Source organism: Pleurodeles waltl, chromosome 5 (genome assembly GCF_031143425.1).
Source record: "Pleurodeles waltl isolate 20211129_DDA chromosome 5, aPleWal1.hap1.20221129, whole genome shotgun sequence".
Classification (NCBI taxonomy): Eukaryota; Metazoa; Chordata; class Amphibia; order Caudata; family Salamandridae; genus Pleurodeles; species Pleurodeles waltl.
In genome coordinates, this window is record NC_090444.1 from 625375755 (window position 1) to 625401432 (window position 25678).

Sequence of the window (25678 nt, forward strand, 5' to 3'; positions counted from 1 at the left end):
GGGATGCGCCGTATTTAACTGAATACGATGCACCCATGCGTTTCCCACTATGCTGGCGCTAAATTACGCTGCCAACACCAACTCAGGCATCCTTGCAATTGTGCAAGGATGTCTGTGTTGAGGGGTGTGATTGTTTATGTGCGGGAAGGTGTCCCATCCTGCACCTAAACAATCACTAATGGTGCTTTGGCACTTCTGTGTGTGCTGCACAATGCAGCACACACAAAAGTGCCAAAGCGTAATTTTCAAATTATTGTTTATGTGCAGGAAGGGACACCTTCCCGCACATAAACAATAATTTCTGCCATTTTGCTTTTTCTATGCGTGCAGCACAATGCAGCACACATAGAAAAAGCAAAAAACGAGGAGGAATAAAAGTATTCCTCCTCGTTGCGTCCTGCTAGTGCCACCCCTGGGTGTGGTGTTAGATTTTGGCGCTGCCACAGGTTTACGTGATTTCATAAATCTGAGGCAGCGTCAAAATGCAATGGGAGTTGCTGTGGCACGTCCACAGCAACACTCATTGCACGCCCCTTCCACGCACAGTGCTGTGTGGGAAGGGGCCGTATTCACAGGGTGGCGTTAAGCCACAAAAAGTGGCTTAACTCCACCTTGTAAATACGGCGCTGTGCTTAGCACCACAGGAGCGTCACAAAAAGTGACGCTCCTGTGGTGCTAGGGCCGTATCAATACGGCCAGAAGTATTTGCTGTTGATGAGTGGGTGAAAAGCAACAGAGGGGGTGGAATATATATAAAAAAAAAGAAACTCAAACGGGACAGGGAGGAGATGTGAGGAAAGCAAGAGACGAGCTGGGGCAATCGGTCAGCCATTGAGACAGCATGGGAGGTGAGGTGTGAAGGGTAAGCAGCACATAGGGGAGAGAGCAAAAAAACTAAATACACTTCCGTGGAGTGGTAAAATCAAAAGAAAAAAGTCCCTCAGTGTGACCAGTAGAAAGATGCAAGTTATCCAAACAAAAGAATGGTAAATAAGCTGTGCTACAAGGAAGGGACAGACACAAAAAGAATCATAGAAAACGGAGCAAGCAAATGAGATTGATAAGTAAGCCAATCATTAATAAGCAATGAGCTGACCCAAAGCCCACTGTAAGTGTTGGTATTATCCACAACAGGTCTTTTTACAGCTGAGAGCCAAAGCTGTCTGTACATGAGTCTTAAAAAACTAATTATTGTCATTAAGCCTTCTTTCTCTCTAGAACATTCCTTTGTCTACAGCAAACACAAGATAAAGACTGTGTCCTCATTGATAGTTATAGCAATGACAAACAGGCATTGGCTAAACCAGTCGGCATTACCAATCCTTGCTTACTTGTTGTCAGTACTGGCTTTGCCAATGTTTGTACAATTGCAGTCCAAGCATTCACAAAGCCAAATAATGTGCTTCCTGCATTATTATTTTGTGCACATTTAACATAACTGTCACACTTGTGTAGATGCAAAATGACATCCATCTTGGAATGGTATAACACAAGGGGGTTATTACAACTTTGGAGGAGGTGTTAATCCGTCCCAAAAGTGACGGTAAAGTGACGGATATACTACCAGCCATATTACGAGTCCATTATATCCTATGGAACTCGTAATACGGCTGGTGGTATATCAGTCACTTTACCGTCACTTCTGGGACGGATTAACACCTCCTCCAAAGTTGTAATAACCCCCAAGGTATTCAAATCAATACTGATGAACAAGTTACTTACTTTTGGGAGTGCCTAATCTAATAGAGGCAATATCTAGCCGCAGATTCCTTACCTTTGAATTTCCCAGACTTCTGACTGGATCATGAAGATTTTCTGTCAGCAGTACCCCTGTACGTCGGCAGGTTTCAAGCCAAAGCTAAAATACCCTAGCCTAAAATATATTTAAAACCCTACTTAATTTTGACAAGTTAAGAGTTCACAAAAGCATATTACTTGACAATTTATAACTGAGCATGTGGCAGAGAGCCGAATTCTAAAAAAAAAAAAAAATTCAATTTAGAACTGTTCCGAATTAATCACTAGTTATGGAAAGTAAGAGATCTTCCACTTCGGCAGATGACAAAACAGGTAAATCAGCGCCAAAAACCAATAAGGAGCAGGTGTGTTCCATAGCCCCAGTATCAACCAAGGCGGCATCCCGTGCAGTGCCAATGAACAAGTTGATATCAACTTCCTCCAGGAAGGGTAGCTCGTAATCAGCTTCTCTCAGCAAACGCAACCGCAGTGCGCATGTCTGGTAATGAACCCTCAACGAGAACATCAACAGGTCAGCATTAATTACTGAGGGGCGTTGCTGTGAAAGACAAACTTCCAGTGCATGTTCGAAAGAGCACCAACGGCACCGAAACATTGGCTGCACACAATCAAAAACTGGTCTGAATGACAAAGACCAGTCACACTCCAAATGTTCCAGGAGTGTTACTGCAATTGCTGCATCATGCGTTCACGACACAGTTGTGCTGATGGAAGCACCTTCATTTGTCCTTGTTGCGGCCGGACAGCCATTGCGGAGAAACAACAGCAACAGCAAAATGCCGGCTAATAAAGCCAAGGTTATTGGAAATCCCCCAAAAATACTTCCGAAAATTGAGTGGATAGCTGAAGGTATCAAACCGAATATCGAGAAGGTGTGAACAAAACCAATACCAGCAGCTTTGAAAAAATGTGCTAATCCAGCCGTGCTGGACGCATTAAATATACGTCCCACGAGTTCACCAAAATGCCTCGGAAAGTTCGTATTTAACAGGGACTGTATTTCTGCTGACGACCTTGCCACTTGAAGTGCGTAGGTCTGGCGTGCAGATGTAAGGGCCACATGCTTCTGAAACAATAAAGCCTTGAGTCTACTCAACTTGTCAAAATTCACCTTGGAAGTAGCAATATGAGGCCAGATATCAGCTACCTCCCTTAATTTAGTGGGGGGAAAACAACACGTTCCCGCAGCATGTAACGACCTTAGAGACCGAAACAACGTAAACTATTCCGGCCCGCATGCCACAACAGTCTTCACTATTGAGAAGGACGTAGCTGCCGTTTGAAAGCACCTGGAACATGCGTTTAATCAAGGGGACTGGAACTCCCTTCAGATAGCAAGCCAAGTTTGCAACCGAGGCATTACACGCCCCATGCAAGGACAGCTGCTTACAAATCATCGAGTAGCTGACTGAAGTCTCGCATTCACTACCGCTAAGACCTCTTTCATGCCACTGAGGCATTTGTATGAGAAGGGACGCTCCCACACCTCATGAATGTAACTATCTCCCAACTTTTCATATCTGCCTACCGGAACGTGTTTCAAACAAGAAGTGAATTGTAATGTTGAAATAGGCAGATTAATAACCCCAGGTATTAACCACTCTGCCGAAGGAATCTCGGCCACGGTAAAAGGCAGTCTTTCTATTTTTTCAATGTTAAGCATGACATAAGTCACTTCTTTTTTTGCCATTAGTTGGTTTTGCCTTGTTAAATTAAAGGAAAAAATTATTTCCCTGGCACTGATGTGCTGCCACGGAACGCGACCCGCCTTCAATATTTGAAGTGTCCAACCCAACTGCGTAATGAACCTGGTCTGACTCTGTCCATGGTATAAAGAAGACAAATCAGATCGTATAATGTCTATAGCAGAAGAAACAATGTTATTAATTGTATATATCCGGTCGGACAAGGTGTGAATCCCATTATCCACAACAGCTAATGCCTTTTTCAAATTTTCCTGGTCTATTTGCCTTAATCGGGCTGCAGCCTCTTGTTGAGAAAGTTTCCATATTTCATTGTATACTTCATACAAGAAACGCTTCCTACGTGGTAGCTTGGGGCCTGACAAAAAATCTTGTAAGTCAGTGTCGTTAGACAAGAGATTGAGGTGTGCCTTAACCGCATCCAGTGAGGATGATTTTAGCCACTGTTTTCACAATTTTCCTACACTATACGTTGTAATTATGTCAGCATGTTCTGGTGATATATAGCGAGGGTCTGGCCTACTCGTCCGGAAACCCCCCCGAGGAGGTGACAAAACGTTGATGACACCCGTTGGTATCTATGGGCCACAATAACCACCCGTCTGGACGTGTCAGTGAAGCATTAAACGTACCATTCTGGACCCACTCATTGAGCTCGTTTATAGTTGCATTCGTGTACTTTTGCCAGTTGTAAAATTTTGCAGGGGCGGGTATACTGGGCATATTTAATTCTCTGATTGTTCCTAAGCCTAAACAACTTGTCTGTTGCACTGTTTCATTCAAAAAGATCATTTGAACAGGGATGAGACATGCTCTAAACAATGTTTCTATACCCTTGGTCTGCCAAGTTTTTGTTCCCCAGACACTTTTCAAATCAATATATTTGGACCAATATTCATAACCTTCAATCGATAACCGGGAAACAAAGGATTCCGAATAAATAAATTTCGTGTTGGTCAATAGCATAAGTATATCCTTAGTAGGAGTTACTTTAAAATAATATGACTCAGCATTCTTTTGACGATGCCCAGAAAAATATGAAAACTTCTCATTATAAGTTTTGGAACTCCCTTGCAGTGGAGTCTGACAATGTTCCTATTGCATGTAATTAAATATAATTTTGGGATTACTTGCTCTATATATGAAGTGGTGCCCATAATAATTATAGCAAAACATATCACCATAATTTTCTTTAAATTGGTAAACATCTTCGTTTTCATAGACAGTGTAATATTGCAATTCTGTCATCATAGAATCAACTGTTTTCACATCCCAATCATCAGACACAATACCTGGTATGACTATATCATTCACGGATAATTTTAATACATCCGGTACTTGAATAATTTCAGTGGGACCATATATATCAAACATTACTTTGCCTCACACAATCCCATCAGGAATTGGTACTGTCGAAATGTTCACATAAGACAAGTCTCTGCGAATCTTATGTGATGAAAAACGTGGTTTCAAAGCCTCCTCCACCTGTTCAACCGCTGATCTCTCTGGAAGAAAATGACCATGTATTAACAAGAAAAAGGTAATAACAAAACCAATCCAAAGCAGAAAGGCTAGGACAGTCAAGGGAAGCCATACATAGTTCCATGGAAAAATGAAATATGTTTCTTTAAGGCAATGTATTAGCTTACGTGCACCTGACAGGTCAGCTGTCGAAGAGACGAACGAGTCCGATAGACCGTCGTTAAAGTCGGCAAAGTAACCAGAGGCAGTTCGTGCAAATGGCGTAGCCGTGCTCAATGGTGGAGTTGGTGTTTCCTGTGGTGGCACAGTGTAGACTGCACCATCCGTCTGGCTAGTAGTTGTGGTGACTTGATCAAATGTTTCTAAATTGCTTGTTGTTAGTGGAACCAATGCAAGATCATCATCCCCCTCCCCAAGCTCGGAGAGGTATCAGTGTTGGTATAAACAACTTGTAGCGGAACTTCTTCTCCAGTAGTGAGAGGGATTCGGGAACTACTGGATGTTCCTCTTGGTCGGCTGTGCAGAATCGGCCACATGCTGTAGTTTGACATTGTCAATTGAAACAAAACGATTTTCTTTGGCACCTGGCAACGGTGGTAGAATAACAGTTCTGGTACCGTGTATCCCCAATTCAGGGACTGGTGCCCGATAAGAAGGGCCAAATTCTTTTTTCACTGCGACCTTTTCACGCACAAGATCCCCAATCCTGGGAATCCAGCCGGTAGATGTTACAGGCACATCCTTAATTCCTGTGGAGGCAGTACTTTTAGAAGAGTTATCTTCACAGAACTGTTGTAATTCTTGTAAAACAGTGACACAATCCTCAGGAGTTGGTGGACCGCAGTGGTCTAAGTACACACACTGTAATGGTCTGTTGGAAATTAAGAGGGGTGTCTACGGCGGGTGCTTAGCCGTAGAAACTTTAATTTGTTGACAGATGTCACAACAGAGGACATACTGCTTAGTCTCTTTATAGAGACCGGGCCACCAATAACGGGCCTGTAAGAGTGCAATTGTAGCCACCACCCCCCATGTGCGGATGCCACTACCTCATGCGCTGCTTTGATCAATTGTGGTCTTATATCTTTATTGGGGATGTCACGTACGCCTACGCCTGGAATTTTAACTTCAGCATTCAGCATGCTTCCCATACAGTATTGATATTTGTTAGGAAATCCTTCAGGATAAGGCGTACCATCAACCGTAGCTTTTATGGCAGCCAAAGTGTCTGTGTCTGGTTTGGAACTCGAACGAGTTACTGCAGCTACAGTGGCTACTGCCACTGCTGACTTTGCGGCTTCATCAGCCAAAGTATTTCCAGCAACGTGTATTCCAACGCGCTGGTGTCCAAGTGTATGCACAACAAGGACTTTCGGTAGCGTCTCTTTCAGGTCTGCTACCTTCCCCCACAGGAGTCTGTGTTTTATGGTGTTGCCTTTGGAATTTCTGAACCCATTCTGGCGCCAATAATGCAGATATTCATTAAAGGACTGGACACAGTAATATGAATCACAAACAATCAGCGTAGGCTGCGCCGGATCCGTATGTTCTAGTGCCATCAGAAGAGCTTTTAGCTCAGCCAATTGTGCCGTACAATCCCGTAAGGTCTGTGTATAGGTATATAGGGGACAGAATTTCTCCCCCTCCATATAGCCACTTACGACTGCGCAAGCAGCAGAGTATTGATGTTTAGTTCCAATCGCCGGTTGCGCAGAGCCATTGGTGTACATGACTCTATGATATTGATTGATAGGCAAAGTATTCGCTGGAACTGGATATTCTACTTCATATTGTAGAAATTCTTGAGTTTGTAATTTTGGATCGAAAATGTAGTCTACATCAGTAGCTGTTAAAGACGTAGCCCATTGTATCCAGCGTGGATGTAGTGCTTTTGCGTTCGGAACGCTAGGTTTTGTAACAGCCTCTAGGGCTGGAATTGGAGAAACAACAATAATGCGTTTCCCTTGGGCAAGAGGTCTTTCTTTAATAACAGCCATCTGTACAGCAGTGAGAATTTTCTCCGTGGGTGCAAAGCGTTGTTCAGCAGCTGAACACAAATGTGATCAATGTATGCAATCGGGACTGTCTCACCTTCATTAAATGTCACATAGGTGAAACCGATGGCCCCAGCTATTACCCTGATGACCAAATGTGTTTTGTTGTCCCTTGTGTGTAAATGTTTTGCTGCTAGCATATCTGTCTGCAATTCTCGAAGAGTGCGTGTACATTCAACTGTCCAGAATTTACTTGAAAAATCAGGATGTATTAAGTCACATAAAGGTTTTATGCGCGTTGCATAATCAGGAATGTATGATCTGCCAAAATTTAGGAAACCCAAAAACGATTGGAGATTTTTAATCGTATTCAGTGGTTGTAATTGTGCAAATTTTTCTAAAAATTGTGGCGCTAGGCTCTTCCCTTCACTCGACAGCTCATATCCCAGGAACAGGACGCTGAGGAAGGCAATTTTTGAATTTTTAAAGTTAAATTTGTAGCCAAGTTCAGCAAACCCTACAACAATGCGGGCTACCCGTCTTAAGTGTTGTAGTAACTCATCATCCGTGGGATATATATCATCTACATATGACAATGCTTCAGGGTCAATCTTGTGTAAAATGGCAGTCACACGAGCTGCAAACAGTCCTGGACTGTTCTTATACTCCTGAGGCAAACAACAGAATTTCTTCTGTGAGCCTAATGCACTAAAGCTTGTTAAGTCCCTGCTTTCAGGCGCTATATTCTGGCAGAAGAACCCATTCAAGATGTCTCAAGTTGTTTTGTACTTTTTCCGCACTATGTTGCTCATTAGTGCAGTGCTATGTGAATTTTGTATAGCATATGTATGTGTATGTCCGTTTAAATGTCTGTAGTCTAAGACTATTCTGTATGAATGGTCCGGCTTGGCTACAAGGAATAAAGGGTTATTCATCTGTGAGACACAGGGTTCAATCACACCCTGGTATTCTAATTGTGTGAGTATCTCCCTCACCGGTGCCCTCGCTTCATGTTTTATTGGATGCTGCGGTTGTGGCTGACATTCACTTTTAATGGGAATGACATGGTCGGGAGAGTCCCTATCCCACCCCACGTGATTTCTGTATAACGCAGGTGCTTGTGCCAGAGCCCATTCTATAGATTAGGACTCAGAGAGTTCCTCTGGAACAAGGGTCGAGAAAGAAGGTTTAAAGACCTCTTCTCCATATGGGCAGGTGCGGACAAAATCAGGCGGCCAATCTTGTTCAGCCAACAAGATATCATACACTTTGACTACACGGTCCCAAAAGATTGCGTGTATCGTTTGTTCAATGTCTCCTTCTAATTGTAATGTTACTTTGTATACCCTATCAGGCTCGGAGACACGCATGTCCACTGTTTCTACTTGTATAAAGTCATCAGTTGCTTTCACCTCCAGATGCTCTAGAAGATTCCGGCGAACTATTGTAACCTCTGCCACGCTATCTAGTAATACTAGAGCCCAATTCTTGTTCTTCAAGAGGACCCTCTTCCTGTGTGGCATGTCAAACTGAGACTGCTGCCACCTTTTTCTTTTTCAATTGTTGTTTTTGTTGTACTGGTTTCTCTTCCTTTTTAACAGAAACCTCAGAAGAGCGTTGTAATTCCTGTCTCGGTTTCACGTACTCTGTTCTTCCCTCTGATCGCCCACCTCTCATTTCTTTTTTCCGATGAGTCCTGAAAGGAATGAGACTGGCGTGTATCAGTATATTGATATCTATCAGGCGTTTTTATATTTTCTCTATTCCTGAGATTATATCTATTCTGTGGGGTCTCCATATGCGGAGATTCTCCCCTTTCTTTTTTAGGTGTTTGTTGCTTTTTATCCCAGCGTTTCTTATTACCCTCAGGTTGTTGTTTAGTATTATCTTTATCAATTTTACCCTGAAATTGAGGTTTTTGTGGTCTAGCCCCAAGGCTATCTCGACCGATACTCGAATATGTTTCTGCTAATATTTTAGGCAGCTCTCGTTCCTGATCTTGTTGCGGAACGTCACGGAGCCGCATGCGCACTGCGAGTGCAACTGCTTCCCCTTTAAGATTACTTAGGATGATTGAAGAAACTGTGGCAAAATTGCCCATCAGTTGCATTCCCAAATCTAGGGCCGGGGCAGCCCCGTATTCATCTTGAATTTGTTTAAGCACTTCCGGTAGGTTGGCACGTGTCGGTGTACCGTGTGCAGTTGTATAGAGCGCGGCAAATACTGTGCCCCATGTATTACAGTTTTCCACTGTAGGGACCATCCCAAAGGGCAAGCACATAGTTAATATTCTATGTTTATCCTGGGGTCCCGTATGGGGACATTTTTTGTGCTAGCCAAAACGGAGTCTCCTCTCGTTTGGCCGGGACCTTACCCATAATTGAATGTACAGTCACCGGGTTTATACCTCGTGTTACTGCATGTGGTTGTGCTGGAGCAGCACGCGCTGGGTTTATATTTAACATTTGCATCACAAATTGCACTAATCGTCTGTATATTGCTATTAATTCAATATATAAGCGTCGAACCTCAGCTACTGCCAAATTTGCAACCGCAGGATGTGGTGTGCAGGTGGCCAATAAAGGCCAGGTAGGACCATCATTACTTAGTGGACCTAACCTAACTGGTAATTTTGTATGGGGTAGGGTGCCATCCAGCCAATTAGTATGTTCTTGATAAGATAGAGGTATCTCTAAATATGCGTACGCCCTGTATTGTCCAGGCGCGTTCGCAACTGCATATGTGTGAAATGTATTTAAGTTCCCATCAACAGCTGGAAATGTGACCCAAGAGTAAAAAAGCTCTGTTCTATAAGCTGCATGGGCGTCCACCACAAACGTGACTGGACCTCCCTGGGCCGTGAGGCCATATGCTAGTAAGTGTGCTGTGAGAGGTTGTCTCATGTTAACGGCTATTTGTACAACCTGGGGATTCGCCATCATAAAGCACTAAAAGTTCAGAGAAGGCACACCAAAATGGGGTTTTTCCTTTTAAAGTTCAAGCTTGAACAACCGTCAGCTGAAATAGGATTACCTCTACGGCTGTGGTGGCAATCCTCAGTACCACGGACGTCTCTGTATACGGAACTGAGGTGTCATTATACAAAATGAGACTGAGATATTCCGGTGGACCTGAAAATTATAGCCTGACCAAAGGTTGGCGGCGCCATGTCGCGTAGGCTCTCATTATTCTAATGAGACTACTGGATTTTGAGCAGCAAGATAGTCCACGGTGTGGGGGACTGAGTCTGACCCACGGTGGATGATGCTTGTCACTCCAAATCCAGGTTTTGCTCCGGCTAACTAGCAGTGCCTCATCTCTCCCAAATGGTAGAGACAATTGGGCAGCCGAGCGCATGACATATTAGTACTTCTCAGGGAAGTCGTGGTCACTCAGCTCACAACCGGTTCTCTCATGCACAGTGCAGTCTCATATATAAATGACAATAAAGGCAGTATAGGTTTTAAAGATTGGTTTAATAAAACAACTGCATTTTGGATAGCAAAGCATGAGCTGCAATAACCAGGACTACACAAAACAATAATATTAAAATAGTGCTGATGAAAGTGAAACACAAGAATAAGCCTATCATAGTGCTGCTAGATTATTCTCTCTCTCTAAGATATATTTCAAGCACAGCATGTTAAGCTATAAGCCTGCATTTTAGGTTCCCCCAGGAGGACATCAACTCTCATACCTGAGCAAAGGCCTGTAATCGGCATCAGCATCTGCATCAGCATCTGCAACGGGGCATTCAGCATACAGTTGTGGTTCCCTGGCTGGAATCTCCCTCTTGACATGTACTAGGACTAGAAAGTGTTTTTATAACTAACACAGCAGATGTTCTAAGAAAATGTCCCTACGTAAGGATGTGTATTTTCTACGAATGTTGGAGACTAAACTTCTACCACGTTTACCGGCAATGTACCAGGCTGTAGCCTTGACTGAAGCACAGGGCGATCAAGAATGCATTGTTTGAGAACACAGTGCTGAACGAAGCTAAACAGTGTGATAGAAGAAATTACAACAAGACCGTAAAAACTGGTTATTGTAAAATAACAGTGCAAAACTGAATAAAATATTTCTAGGACTAAGTGCACAGCGGCCTAATATGTCAAACTAACGAGCATTGAGCTATAGTTAAAATGGCTATACAACAGTGTTACCGAAGGTAAGTAACTTGTTCATCTGATAGAGACTTCTAGCCACAGATTCCTTACCTTTCAATAGATACCCAAGCAATACCGTCTCCGGTGGTGGGACTGCAGACAAACTCTAAACTTGGAAGTCCTGCAGGATACAAAGGGCAAAATCTCCGTCCCTGTGGACCTGACTGTCCTGGCAGTAATGTATGGTAAACGTGTGCAGGGAAACCCATATTGCTGCCTGGCAGATATCCAGGACTGGGACTCCAAATGCTAATGCAGAGGTTGCAGCTTTAGCTCTGCTGAAATCAGCCTGTAAGCCCTCAGGAGGCTGTTTCTTGTGCAGTGTGCAGCAGATTTTGATGGAGAGGATGACCCATCGAAAGATGGTTCGTTTCTGCACAGCGCAACATTTCTATGCTCCAACATACCTGATGAAGAGTTGGTCGTCCACGCGAAATCCGTGTGCAGTCAAGGTAGAATGACAATGCTCTTTTTGGGTCCACACAGTGGAGTTGTACCTCTTCCTTCGTGGGATGTGTAGGAACGTATAAAGTAGGTAATGGGATGGATTGGCCCACATGGAATGGTGTTACTACTTTCAGCAAGAAAAAAGCCCTAGTGTGAGGCACCAGTTTGCATGGATAAAAAACAGACAGGAATGGAAGCTTGGATGGCAAATCCTGCAGGTCACTCACCGTCCAGGCAGATGTTATTGCCATGAGAAACACTATTTTGATCGTGAGCAGCCAGCCGGAACAAATATGAAGAGGCATGAATGGAGCACACACTAAGAATGGGAGAACCAGATTAGGGTCCCACTGAGGCCTAATAAAGGGAGAAGTGGGAAACATATGTACAAGTCCCCTGAGAAACCTGGAACCTAAATAAGGAGGGTTGGTAAGGCAGCCACAAGAAGGCAGATAGAGCAGAAAAGTAATCTTCTGAGTGCCCGGAGCAGAGCCCTGCTGGGCAAGGTAAGAATAAAAAGAAGGACATCACAAAGAGAAGCAGAAAGTGAGTCAATGGGCTTTTTTGTACAATATGATATAAAGCTTTTCCACAGGCAGGCGTACACCATTTTGACGGAGGAACACCTGGCTGCCAGAACAACATTACAGACTTCGGTAGGAAGGTTGAAGGAGGAAGGTTGAAAGCTGTCAACTGCCGCTACTCAATCACCATGCAAGAAGGTGGAGAGTTGACCGGTTCGGCTGGAGGATCCTCCTTTGCTGCTGTGACAGAAGATCCTCCCAAAGGAGCAGCCTGATCGGAGGATTGATGCTCATGTTGAGAAGCTTGGGATACCAGACTCTCCGTGCCCAGTCTGAAGCTACAAAGATTACTTGGACCCGGTCATTCCTGCTCTTCTTGAGAATTCAGGGCAGGACTGGTATGGATGGAAAGGCATACAGGAGACCTGAGCTCCACTTGGGATGAAAAGTCTCTAAGCGAGAGCCGCCTTGGAAACTCCCCAGATTGCAAGTTCTCTGCAGAGGCAAACAAATCTAACTAAGGCTCTCCCTGCTGTTGCAAGAGACCTTGTGCCACCTCGAGATGGAGGCGCGGTTTGTTATCTGCTAGGCATCAACTGCTCAGTTTGTCCACTCTGGCGTTCAGAGAACCTGCCAGGTTTTGAACCACCAGGGAAATGTCCTGCTGTTCTAGCCATGTCCAGAGATGCTGTGCCTCTTGACAAAGGGTGCATGACTGCACCCTGACCTGTTTGTTAGCTACACCATATGACGGTGGTGTTGTCTGTGAACAGCTTCACCAGCCTTCCCTTAATGGAGGGTAGACAGGCTTTCAATGGCAGTCGGATCACACTGAACTTTCTCCGGAAATCAGAGAACTCTGATCTCCACCTCTCCCAGTGGTTGTATGACACAACCACGCATGCTGGAACCACATATGCCTTAACGCGGACGCAACCACGATCTGGCCTTTTCCACGCATGGCTTTACCACACATGCCTTAACAACAAATGTTTTTATAAAACCATGCTTAGTAAAGACATATGTGGAAAGGCATGCGTGGTTGTGTCATACAACCCCCCTCTTAACCTAAAAATGTACCCAAACAGCCCCACCCGCCCTGAGGCCCACAACTACCCCAACCCCTAATGAGTAAACTACCCAGACACCCACAAACTGCCCTGAGCCCTAAATCCTTCCCCACCCCTAATACTAAACTCACCTGACCCTCAAACCCACCCTAAGCCCTAAAAAAAACTACCCCAATCTCCACCCCTACCCCTAAAAATTAAACTACCCTGACATTCCCCACCCACCCGAGCTCTAAATCCTTCCCTCATCCCTAATAACTAAACTACCCTGACCCCCTAATCACCCTAAGCCCTATAAAAAACTGCCTCAACACCGCTCCTAAAAACTAAACTACCCGACCCACCCCCACCCACCCTAAGACCTAAAAAATAAACTACCCCAACCCCCTCCACTCCAGCCCCAAACAAATAAACTAACCTGACACCCCACCCACCCTACGCCCTAAATCCCCCCACTGCTAAAAACTACCCCTCAAACCCTGTCCCAGCCCCACTTACCTCACTGTGTCCCCCCTCAATCCTTCCTCCTCTCCTCGCTTCTCTCGCCCTTCCTTAAATCTTTCCCATCACTAAAAAATAAACGACCCCACCTCCCCACCCCGTCCCTAAAAAATAAACAACCCTGATAACCCCACCCACGATAAGCCCTAAAAAAAACTACCCCAACCCACCCACATCTGCCCCTAAAAAAAACCTACTCCAACCCCCCCCACCCACCCTAAGCACTAACTCTAGCCCCACCTACCTCACTGCATCATCTCCAGATCCTTCCTCCCGCCCTCCCTTAAACCTTGCCCATCACTCAAAAATAAACAACCCAACCCCCCACACACCCAAAGCACTAAATCCAGCCCCACTTTCTCACTGTGTCCTCTCCTGATCCTTCCTCCTCTCCTCCCACCTTCCTTAAACCTGCCCTGTCCCTAAAAGATAAACTACCCCACCCCTAAAGAAACAACTACACCGCCCCACCACCCTAAGCCCTAAAAATAACCTACCCCAACCCGTAAGAAATAAACTAAACCCTAAGTACTAAAAAATAAACTTCCCTAACCCCCCACCACGCCCTAAAAATAAAAAATAAAATAAAAAACTACCCGACACCCCACCCACCCTAAACACTTAAACCACCCCCACACCTAAAAACTACCCCCCAACCCTGCCCCACTTACCTCACTGCGTCCTCTCCCAAACCACTAGACTGCTCTCTGCCTTTTTCTCTGCCTTAACCATGCAAATGTGTAGTTTGGCACATGTGTGGTTAAGACAGAGAAAAAGTCAGTCGTTGTTCAGGTAAGCGTTGTTCCTCTTGCATGGGAAACCTCTGTGTTGTTGACGCTGTGTCGTTTAGGACGTTTCCCCTCCCAAGTTGTCGCCCCGTCCCAGGAGTGACGCATCTGTCATTAATTTGAAATCAGGTTGGGGAAGGGAACCCAATTGTGGTTTGTTAGCCACCACTACAGGTCCTTTGCAGTTCCCTCCGAGATATGGACCATGTCGGAGATTTCCCTGATGACACACTCACTGGTACATCAGGTCCCACTGCAGAGCCTGCATATGCCATCTGGCATGTGTCACCAACAGGGTGCAGGAGGACATGAGGCCAAGCAGCCTCAGGGTCACTCTCACAAAAATCCAGGACAGAGGCTAAAACATCTGTATCACAGCCTGAAATATCCTGGACTAGCTGCTCGGGAGCCCGAAACTTCATTGTGTCCAGAAGAGCTATAAGGAAAGGGAGTGTCTAAGAGGGAGTCAGGTGTGATTTTGGCACGTTGATGGTGAGCCATAACAAATGCAGGAGGTTCGCCGTAGTCTGAAGGTAGGGTAAGACCTGCTGTGGCAAACCTGCCTTCAACAGCTAGTCATCGAGATGGGGGAAGAACGGCACCCTGAATCTCCACAGATGAGCTTGGACCACTGCCATCACATTGGTGAACACCGGAGGGGCACAGTGAAGGCTAAAGAGGAGCATGGTGAACTCAAAGTGCTTGTGGCCTACCCTAAACTGCAGGTAACGCCGAAGGGCAGGCAGTGGGTGGATGTGAAAGTAGGCGTCCTGCAAGTCAAACGCTACCATCCAGTTTCCTGGATCCAGGACAGGCAAAATCTGAGCCAATTCGAGCATTGTGAACTTCTTTTTGAGGAAGATGTAGGATATGGTGAAGATGTTTTTTTTTTTTGGGAATCAGAAAGTAGCGGAAATAACAACCACTGACTACGTCTGACACCAGAACCCACTCAATGGCTCCCTACAGCAGAAAAGTGATGACTTCCTCGCGGAGCAAGCACCAGTGATCCTTCGTCAGTGGGTCGTGAGAGGCATAGGGGGGGAGGAGAATTAGAAGGGGAGAGAGCATCATCTCGGAATGAACTGTAAGACCTACCTGTTGGATATTATGGACTGCCAGCGACGGAGATGATGGCTTATTCTGCCACCAACTGGACACTCATCATCTTTTAGGGAAAGATTAGGAGGGCTTAGGGAATGGAGGCAGCTGGTTCGGGGGGGGGGGGCGGGGATTATGTTTGTATGAACTGCAACATACACCCCTGCACCCCCTATCCTCCCCCACCCTCCTGGTCGGTATGAACCACAACCTCTCATACTCTGGAAAGCTTGCACGGGATGGGGGCTGGAATAGGGTTAGTGCAGTTGAACGCCCCTTCCATAGCCACTACAAAAGAAGCAAAAGGCAGACTGTGGATGATGCAGGGCAGCTAAGAGGCCCAAGGACTTGCCCATGGCCCGGGAGTCCTTATGCACTGGAGCACTGAGTCTGCCTTGTCTCGAAGAGACGTTGCTATCAAGACGTCAATGAGGGAAGCCTGGACATTCCCTGAAAAGCCAGATGTTCTCAGCCAGGCGTGGCATCTGAGCGCCACCATCATGGAAACCTCTCTGCCCAGCAAGTCATTCATCTCTAATCCACAGTGAATCGTGAACTTTGCTGCGTCCCTCATGTCCTTGACTGCCTGGAAGAGAATAGCCCAGGCCTCTTCCAGGACCTGTGGCAGCACTTGCGCAACAGTTTCTCACAAAGTATGGGACTAGCATCCCAATAAGCATGCAGTGTTCACTGCCCTTAATGCAAGGCTGGTGGAAGAAAACATATTTTTCCCAAAGCTATGAAGCCTCTTGGATTCCCTATCCAGGGGTGTGGCAGCGCATGCGCCATGGGAAGTAGAGGCTTGAACCCCCAAACTCTCAGGGGTAGGGTGTTGAGTGAGAAAGTTTGGGTCCCCAGACGCAGGGCTGTGGCGGTGGGCAATTGTCCTTTTCACAGAAGCCCCTGTGCTGGGATTAGACCAGGTTCCCAGTGGACATCTGCAAGTGCTTCGTTGTAAGAGGGAGCTTGGGTTTGGAAGAGGAAGCTCCAGGCAGTAGCACTTCCATCAAGATGTTAGTCTTGACTGCCACAGAGGGCAACCAAAGATCCAGGACCTCAGCCTCTCTCTTCACCACCATAGCATATGTTGCTCCCTCCTCCGTAGCCACGGTAGGGGGAGAAAGCAGACCAGCATCTGGAGATGTATCCAGTCCGCTAGCATCACCCAGTTCCTCATAGCAGTCCATGCTTTCCTGGCCTTCTAACTCATATTCTAAAGGGTCCAGTGACCCCTCCCATTCTTCCCCAAGGCCTAGCCCTTCAGAATAAGGCTCAGGTGCCGACCCAGGACACATGGGTACTGTCGGAGCCAGAATCCCTTCTGGCTCCATGTTGGATTCGGGGATCCAAATGAGGTTGGTGCCGGAGGTGCCTGCAGCATAGGTGACTGGGAAAGTCGTGTTAGAAAAACCAGCACCAGTCCGAATCCGTGATCCAGTCCATGGTGGCCCATCGGAGCTGGAGTCAGAGCCGCTGGCAGGGAACGTGATGGGGCAACCCTTTGATCTCGTGGGGCCCAAATGTGCTCCGGAGGGGTAGGCCCGCTCAAAAATGCAGTGCATTGCTTGTAAAATTATTTTATTTGAGTGGGGGTCGCTCTGGCTCCCAGAAAAGAGGGGGTGCACAAGTCAGCCCTGGCATCGACTTGGAAGAACCATGCCTCAAACGCTGATGTACAGTTGTCACGTCAGGTGACGGATGAAGAGAAGCTGAAGGATGCTTCGACTTCTTGTGCCTCTTGCCTGAATATCTCAATGACTTTGAGTGAAACAAAGAGGACTTGGGGCTCCTGGAGCAGTCCTGTAACCTTTCTCTCAACCAGGACCTGTAATCTCCGAGGAGTCACGCGCTGTCGCCTGCGGGGCTGCTAGCAGCTTCAATGACCACTCCCTCAAAGCCTTCGGTGCCATGGTCTGACAATCCGAGCACGACTTGGAGTTGTGGTCACGCTAAAGTCACCACAGACACACGAGGTGTGGGTCCATAACCAGCTTGGCACAGTGACAGGAGCCACACAGTTTAAAACCTGCCTTCCTTGAAGACATCCTCGACACACCAGGAGGAAAATGCCAAGAAAATCCTGTTATAAAACAACAGAGGGATACCTCTACTCCGGTTTAGCACAAACTGACGCAGAAAGAAAACAACTAATGTCAATGCGCTGAAGTGGCCCTATATAGGTGACGCAGATGTCACTTCCAGCGCGGATGATGCTGCTGAGCCGTCAAAGCCACATATGCCACCTACTAGCGTGCAGGGGTACAGCTCACGAAAAATCTTACGAATCCAGTCTGATGCATGGGGAAATTCAAAGGTAAGGAAAATTCAAAGGTAAGGAAACCGCGGCTAGACGTATCTATCAGATATACCTTTCAAGATGGGCACGATGTTGAGTATGCATGCGATGTGGCATTTACAGATGACGGCCTGAATATCTATGCTGGATTCCGGACTCAGTTTGTGTGCGTCACCTGGGCAAATATGGTATTTAATGTCTGGCGCAACAATTGGACCAAGTAATCAATTAAGAGGAAGGGCCAAAGTGCAGAACATGGCACCAAAATCGAATAGGTACATGTGCCTGGTTAGGAAGCAGACAAGCCATGCAAGGTATATGTCACCAGACAGAATTTCAGTCAGTGGTCGTAAATGCTGGAGCAATGTCAAGCAGTGTCAAGGCACACAAATGCCCTTTATCACAAGGGGTGACTTGTTCCTTCTTTTCTGTTCAGGGCTGGTGGGTTCAGTGCAAGAACATGACTGAAGTCTCTTAACAGATTAAGGGGGTCATTACAACCCTGGCGGTCAAGGACTGCCAGGGCTGTTTTGGCGATTGCAGCGCCAACAGGCTGGTGGTACAATCTTGGTCTCACCGTCGGTTTCCCGACACATTTGCCCCGGCGGTGATAATCCACCTGGGCAGTGCAGCTTGCAGCGCTGCCCAGGGGATTACGAGTCCCTGACCGCCAGGAAAAGGCTGGCGGTACGGGGAGTCAGGGGCCCCTGGGGGCCCCTGCACTTCCCATGCCACCGGCATGGGCAGTGCAGGGGCCCCCTGACAGGTCCCCATGCAGCTTTTCACTGTCTGCTATGCAGACAGTGAAAAGCACGACGAGTGCAACTGCACCCGTCAAACGGCCGCAACACCGCCGGCTGAGACCAGGTTTCCGCCACCCACCCAGCGGGGATCTCATAATGACCTCGGCAGGAGTACGGCCGCATTGGCGGGCGCCCGTCGGTCAGATCTTGGCGGGCGGCTTCTGTTTTCTAGATGGGTGGATGGTTGTGTAGTTACTGCTTTCCAATGTCTTTGCGATGCATAATAAAAGTGAGATGGGTCTTATAATTAGACAAGCTCTCAGGCACAGACTTTGTTTTTTGCTAGCAGCATGAAAGCAGCATTAGGAATGGACGGAGCGCCCAGCCAGGGCGCGCTGAGGCAGAGTGAGAGTTTCTTCCTGCTCTCTCCAACTCACTGGGAGCACGAGGCATGACTGCTTTTGGCTCCAGGCTTTCTTTGCCAATAATTTGCTTGCATGCTGGCACATGCATACACCATATGCTGTTTGAGGGCCATGATTGAGGATCATAACTACGGTCAATTTATTGAGGACTTCTTAATTGACAGATGTCCCTACAAAGGTTAATTCTGGTCTTGGTTATATAGTCAGTGACTACTTAAGTGCATCTCAGGCATAATTTGTATGTCCTGATGATGATCCCAACAATCAAATAAGGGATCGAAATGTTGACATTTAGTACTTGGACTCTGTACAATAATATATGTTTTGACATGAGCAAGAGTACTGTCAAATTGTGACTTTAACTGTGCTTACTGTCACATGGGGTATGCCTGAGCAATCATGATTTATGGTTTCCAAGATGTTTTTTTTTCCCACTACAATATTTTCTTACTTTCGTGTGGAACAAATATTCTGGTTTGTTGCATATTTTCCATAGACTTCATTGTGATTCTATCTGGTATTTAACTCAATAGTCCTTTTATCTAAGGGACCCTTGTTCTTTATAAAATGGTCTCTCCAATGCGGAAGCCGGGTTGGAGAAAGCTTAGTGTGCATGTGTGTTGGCTGGCCTGAGACAGCCGGCCAAACATATGTGGACGTTACGCCCCATGGTCCTTCCCCTTTTACAGTAAAACCATAATAAACGTATGCCAGATACAAAAGGATATCACCTACATACAAGTATTTCCATTCCTTGAATGTGGATTCCCATCTCTGTCCTCATACCTAGGCACCCAAACTTAGCCATTCCGCTAGGGCCTCCATGGCGAGAGCAACTAACATTGGCGATTGGGGGCAACCCTGTCTTGTCCCCTTCTTTATTGGTAATTCCTGAGAAAGGATCCCATTGACTTTCATTCATGCCATAGGGTTTGTGTATTGCAGTTTGACCCCATTGAGTAATTTCAGTCTGAATCCCTTTTTGTTCAGGATCTTGAACAAGAAAGTTCATTCCACTGAGCCGAATGCCTTGTTTGCGTCCAACGATACTCAAGCCAGCACACTCAAAGTCCTGTCACGACCGCTGTGGTGTTGTATAAACAAAGGAGGTTAAGCTTTGTGGATCAATGGGGCATAAATCTATTCTGGTCTGGGTGCACCAGATCTAGGACCACACCTCTCAGTTAGTTTGCTAAAGCCTTTGACACTATTTTGGTGTCTATGTTGAGGAGCGATATTGGCCGATAAGTATCCTATTGGTCCCTGGGCTTTACTACTTTTGGTATGAATACAACTGTTGTGGTGTCAAGATTTCAAGGAAGCATTCCTTAATGGTATGCCATAAGGCATATTTTGTGTTGAGATGGAATTATCTCACTTGCCACTCTCTACAGGATTTTCCCCGTCCATCTGCCAGGGCCCACTCAGCCATGACTTTTTGTAATATAGCATCCCTGTCCCAGAACTTTAACAATCTAGCCAAAATGGCATGTGGTGGTTCCCCAGGTTTTGGTGGTCTGCCTCGGACGCTATGAGCATGTTCTACCGTGAACCAGTTAGACATGCTTCCCCCAGCACTACTGATGACAGGCATGTGCACCCTTGCCACTCCGTTATTCCTCTTTCTCTCAGACCTGTTGGGTCTCACTCTCAAGTTCTCATCTGCCAAAGTGCTTCCCTGTCATCTGCACTAAATCTGAATCTGAGCTGGCCTCAATCACTGTGTAATGAGTCTCACCTCTATTGTTGGGTGACAGAGGTTTGGGGATCGCACCGTTCTGCTGTAAAGGGGGCTCCCGCAGGCCTCTGATGCATTAAGTGCATCTTTTTGTTGTTCCTCAGTCACTGATGCAGTGCGACGACATCTGTGCAGCTCTCCTCATCAGGCACCAAGACTGTGCTGGGTTTCTACTACTAGTGGCTAGCTGGTGATTTCAATCTGTGAAAGCAGTGGCTCTTACAGAATGCTGTCCAGAGAGGGTATCAGCTCTCTGGGAGCGCAGAGCACATCACTGAAGTAGTAAGGAAAATAAATGGCTGAGAGGTTGATGACGGAAGGTGCCAGAAAGCCAGGTTGTTTTTTTAATGATATTTTGGAGAGATTCAGTGTGTGTTACAAAGGGTGTTGGTGATTGGTAGCAGAACGCTAGGTATATGTGCCTTTTTATTGCCAGGGGTGACTATGCTACATGGGTGGTTGGGAAGGGTGGGAGAATGCTTGCTATATTTTGGGAGGTTTAGGACGAGTCAGAAAGGTTATTTATTGCATATCCCCCAAGAGCCCTCTTCACTTCCTTACCCTATACTATACCTATACAGATTTATAGGTATGGAGTACACGATATGAAACTCTTTAACAGCAGGAAGTTTTGAACCTGAAGCTTTTAAGTGATATAAAAGAACTTCACTCTGGTTGTATATGATGACAGTTGTAAATGTGGAAAACAACCATGTTACTGACAATCAACCATCCTAAATCCTATGTGGTTTTTTTTTGTACAAAATGTAACTGGGGGGTGAGTAAATGAATGGAATCCCTTTGTCCTTGTCCCCACAAAGCCAATCATTCATTCTCCATAGCATTATCACTGAAAGAACAGCATTAAAATTGTTATGTTTGAGAAATGGCAATAACACAGGTAGGTATATTATTGCTCAAACTAAAAAGAATGACAATGATGAGGTACTCGGCTTTTCAGACCACATACATCCTTCGTTTGGACCAGTATGTCCTTAAACGTTTTTTCAGATGATCCGATCCAGTGCAGGGTTTCATGCAGTAACAGGTGAAGAGAAACAGATAAATCCTTGTCAGAATAGTGATGCAGAGATGCTGCTCGTGTTTTTAGCTCATTTACTTAGACTCCCTGGTGCTGGCATAGGGGTCTTATTATCTTACTGTGAAACCATGTTAAAGATCACAAAACTTGAGTGCAATGCTCGGACTATTGAATGGCATGATCTGAAGGTCACTTAGTGCTCATGAAAGGTTGCCAAGGGCCGCAAGACATATGTAAAGTATAGAAATAAAATAAATCTGAGCCATACTCATGCCGCCTAGTAAATAGCTTCTGGTTTGAAGTTACAGCAAATTGTATGGGTATATGGTTATGTAACTAATTTCCTGATGGTCTACAGATGATGTGCTTGTAAACATGTCTCCATCTCTGCATCCTATCACTGAACCCATCTTCCCCTTAATAAAAGCAGTTTTTCTTACTGGGCAACAAGGTATTAAGCATTCTCAAACGTTATTAGATACATAGCTACTCTGAACATTATAGAAAACAGTTAGTCATTCCACTCAAGTACACTGATACTTACACTTTGTTCTTCCTTAAACCCTATTAGAGACTTTGGTTGTGATCCTTTAATGGTCTGTAAAGAAACCAAAAATATGGAAATATTAGCTCACACTGCAAACAGAATTGCAAAATGTAAATACATTCAAAAAGTCCAAGTTGAACAAAGTACTTTAACATAATAATCACGCAAGTAAAAAGTAAAAAAAGAAGTTACTCCCTGTTGTAACTTTAAGTCCTTAGAATTAAGGACTCAAATTAGGAGCCCTTTACCACGCCTACATGGGTGATCCAAAATGTGCCATGCCAAAGTCATTGTTGACGTTTTGTGAGTAAAATAAATGAACAAAACACGTCATTCCCTTCATGTGGCTCAGAGTTCAAATTCCCAAGCTGCCCTGGAAGCCTGAATGAGGGCTCATTTGAAGCTTGAATCCCAGTCAGGGCTCCAGGAGACCAGATACATTCTCGTAAATGACACCCTCTGTCACTCGTTGTGCGTGGATTACAAGAATGGGTAGTGTTCAGGCTGGCACATGGTGAGGACCCTAGGGTCCAGGTTTGTATGTCATGCTGCAAAGTGCCAAGGAGGGGGATCTGCAAGTTCGGGTAGGCCTCCCCTGCTTGCTTGGGATTGAAAGTTCTGACCGGGTCCCATGTCAGAGCCACAGCAGGCAAGGGGGTGGAAGCCCCCCAGCCTTGGGCTCTGTCCCATGGCCTGCAGTGTCACTTGGAGCCCAGGGCATGAATTGTAGGCCCAGGAAAGCCTCTCCTGCTTGCCTGAGATAAGAAGTTGTGACCGGACCCCTGGTACCAACTGCCCGGGCTGGAAGCCTCCAGCCCTGGTCTCCTTTCACCTGCCCACTGTGTTACAAAGTACCTGGGACGGGGTCCTGGAGGCCCAGGGAGATTTCCCCTGCTTGTCTAGGTTCAAAAGAGCTCTGGAAGGCCCTATAGTGGATGACCCCAACCCAGGGCTCTGTTCCCTTACCTGTAGTCTCTCGGAGTGCTGCCGACAGAGACCTGCAGGTTTGGGGATGGACCTGGACCATGTTGAATCCTGGTGATAGTGGCAGTAGCCAATGGGTGAGTATGCAAGGGGTTGCCCCTCAAAGCGCTGTAAATGTAAGTGTTTCATAGGAGGCAGCAGACGGAGCGCGGGCTGTATAAGTGCTGGCACGCAGGCGCAGTAAAGCCCTATGGCAGCTTGAGGTCTCCAGGATGGGAGAGGTAGAGCGGCTGCCATCATAAAATGGTGCTGCTGTGTGCCAGGTCCACATGGGGCCACATGCTTGGGGGCATATTCACAAACAGCATTTCTTAGGTAATGTAAATTTAAAGGTTCAGTGATGTATTCCCTATTAAAGGATAAGGCGCAGAAGCCAGCCACGCAGTGTGAAAGACCATCAGAGGCCAGTCAGGTGCCAGCCGAGCAGGCGTTGTGAAACCCAGCAGTAGATGGTGGCATGCTCGGGTTTCCTGGAAGGGGGGAGCTAGAGCGGCTGCCATCTTTGGGCAGTGCTGGAATGGCCAAATAATGGCTCAAGGGCACAATCACCATAAAAAAACATTCCTTAAGCACTGAAAACTTAAAGGCTTGGGGAGTTTTCAAAAATTAATAAAGGAATTATGGAAACGGGGGCCCAAGAATACCTAGCAGACTTCTCTTAAAAAAAGTTTATTTCTGGACTTTGCTACAAAGAGATAGGCGGGCAATGTATACAGGAAGCCGATGGGCAATAGCTGGGGTATTAGATAAGGTAAAAATTTCAGCAGGACTAATCTAGTGACTGTAGCTGACCTGCACTTTATTGCCTTCGGCCTGAACTTGTGACTTTGACCCGGCAAAGCATGATCGGATATTTACAGCAAGCGCTCATATAATCCCGATTCTACTGATTGGAGTTTTGTCGTTTTGTTGTCAAATAATTAATTAAAATTCACTCTATTTTAATAAATTGATGTGGCATTTTTCTAGTGTTGTGTTTTAACTTTATTGCTTTTTTATGTGCTGCTAAAATACTTTACACATTGCCTAAAAGTCAAGCCTGACTGTTTTTTGTGCCAAGCTGCCCAGGGATAAGCACATGTGAATTTAGTGATTTTTGTGGTCCACCCTGCAAGGGATTGTGGCAGTTGTTTGACAGGGCTCACAACCTGTTCAACCAACAACCCAATTTCTCACTGTACTTCCAGGTCAGCTTGGCCATCATGATCACAGTATAGTGCTAGCTAAACCACCCCAATCAAGCCGCCCTGTACGGGGATGCCAACTTCATATGTTTGCCTGCTTTCTGGAAAGCAAGACTTTGAGAAAAGGCCCATCAGACAGGGTTGGAAGGCAGCCACAGACCCAGACAACACCTGGGTGAGAACCACCAAGCCACAAGGGGTCCCAAGCACATTGTCCCTACTAGCCCAGAGCAAGGCTACCCCCTTTCCTTTAATCCATGTTCAAGAAAATTTCACCCGATCTCTTAGAGCCCTGGATTTTGACTGAAGAGTCAAATGAGCCCTCATTGTGACTTCCAGGGCTGCCCAAGCAACTTGGCGCTCTATAGGAACGCATGGTGCACAACTAGATGCTTGGTCTGGAAGGACGGACATCTGGCCGAAGTGTGTCTTATTTTGTAAAATGGAGAAGACAGGGACTCTGAGGCCCGGGTTCTCTGAAACCGAGATGAGAATCAGGCAAGGGGCTATTGGGCAGTGGGTTCACAGAGCTCTGACCCAGGGCCCGGTGACAGCTTCTGAACCCAGACAAGCAAGAGAGACTTACCCTGGCCCTTGGGACCCCGTTCCAGGCACTTTGTGAGTCAGACGGCTGGAGAAGGGAACTCAGGGCAAGAGACTTCCAGCCCTGGGCCAGCTGGACCTCTGACCCAGGGCCCGGTTAGAGCTCCTGAATCCAATCAATTAGAGTACATCCCTACCTGCTGCCCAGGAATCAAGCCTTGGAGGATAGGCGTGCCTTTGCAGGAGTGCCTCTTCACCAGATTTGCAGAGCTGCAACATGGACTAGAAACCACACCTTTACTTAGCACTTCTGCCTAGATGCTGCAGATAGGATGGACGCAGCGGTAGGATAAGCCGTTTTGCGTAATTTATTTGCATAAGGTGAGCCAAAAAATGTCTTTACTCACTATCCTCTAATACTAATGTTTACAGCTGAATGTGCAGATTTAAGTATATTTATATGGATATGTATATTAAGATGTTTATTTATACATGTAGATATTAACATCTTATGTTTACTGCTAATTATTCTGATTCAAGCATGTGAATCTTTGAAAGATACCCCAATACTTGAGAAGAAAATAAGTTACTTACCTGTAGCTGTGGTTCTCCAGTATTGGTATCTTTCATAAATTCACA

General features: G+C 46.0%; 1 protein-coding gene across 1 annotated transcript in view; it reads right to left on the minus strand.

The window, feature by feature from the left end:
* Positions 1–25678, minus strand: part of LGALS8 (galectin 8) — a 225922-nt gene that overhangs the window by 95956 nt on the left and 104288 nt on the right. The window contains exon 6 of the mRNA XM_069234484.1: positions 22326–22379. Coding sequence (XP_069090585.1) covers positions 22326–22379 — 54 coding nt within the window. The remainder of the gene's footprint in view (positions 1–22325; positions 22380–25678) is intronic.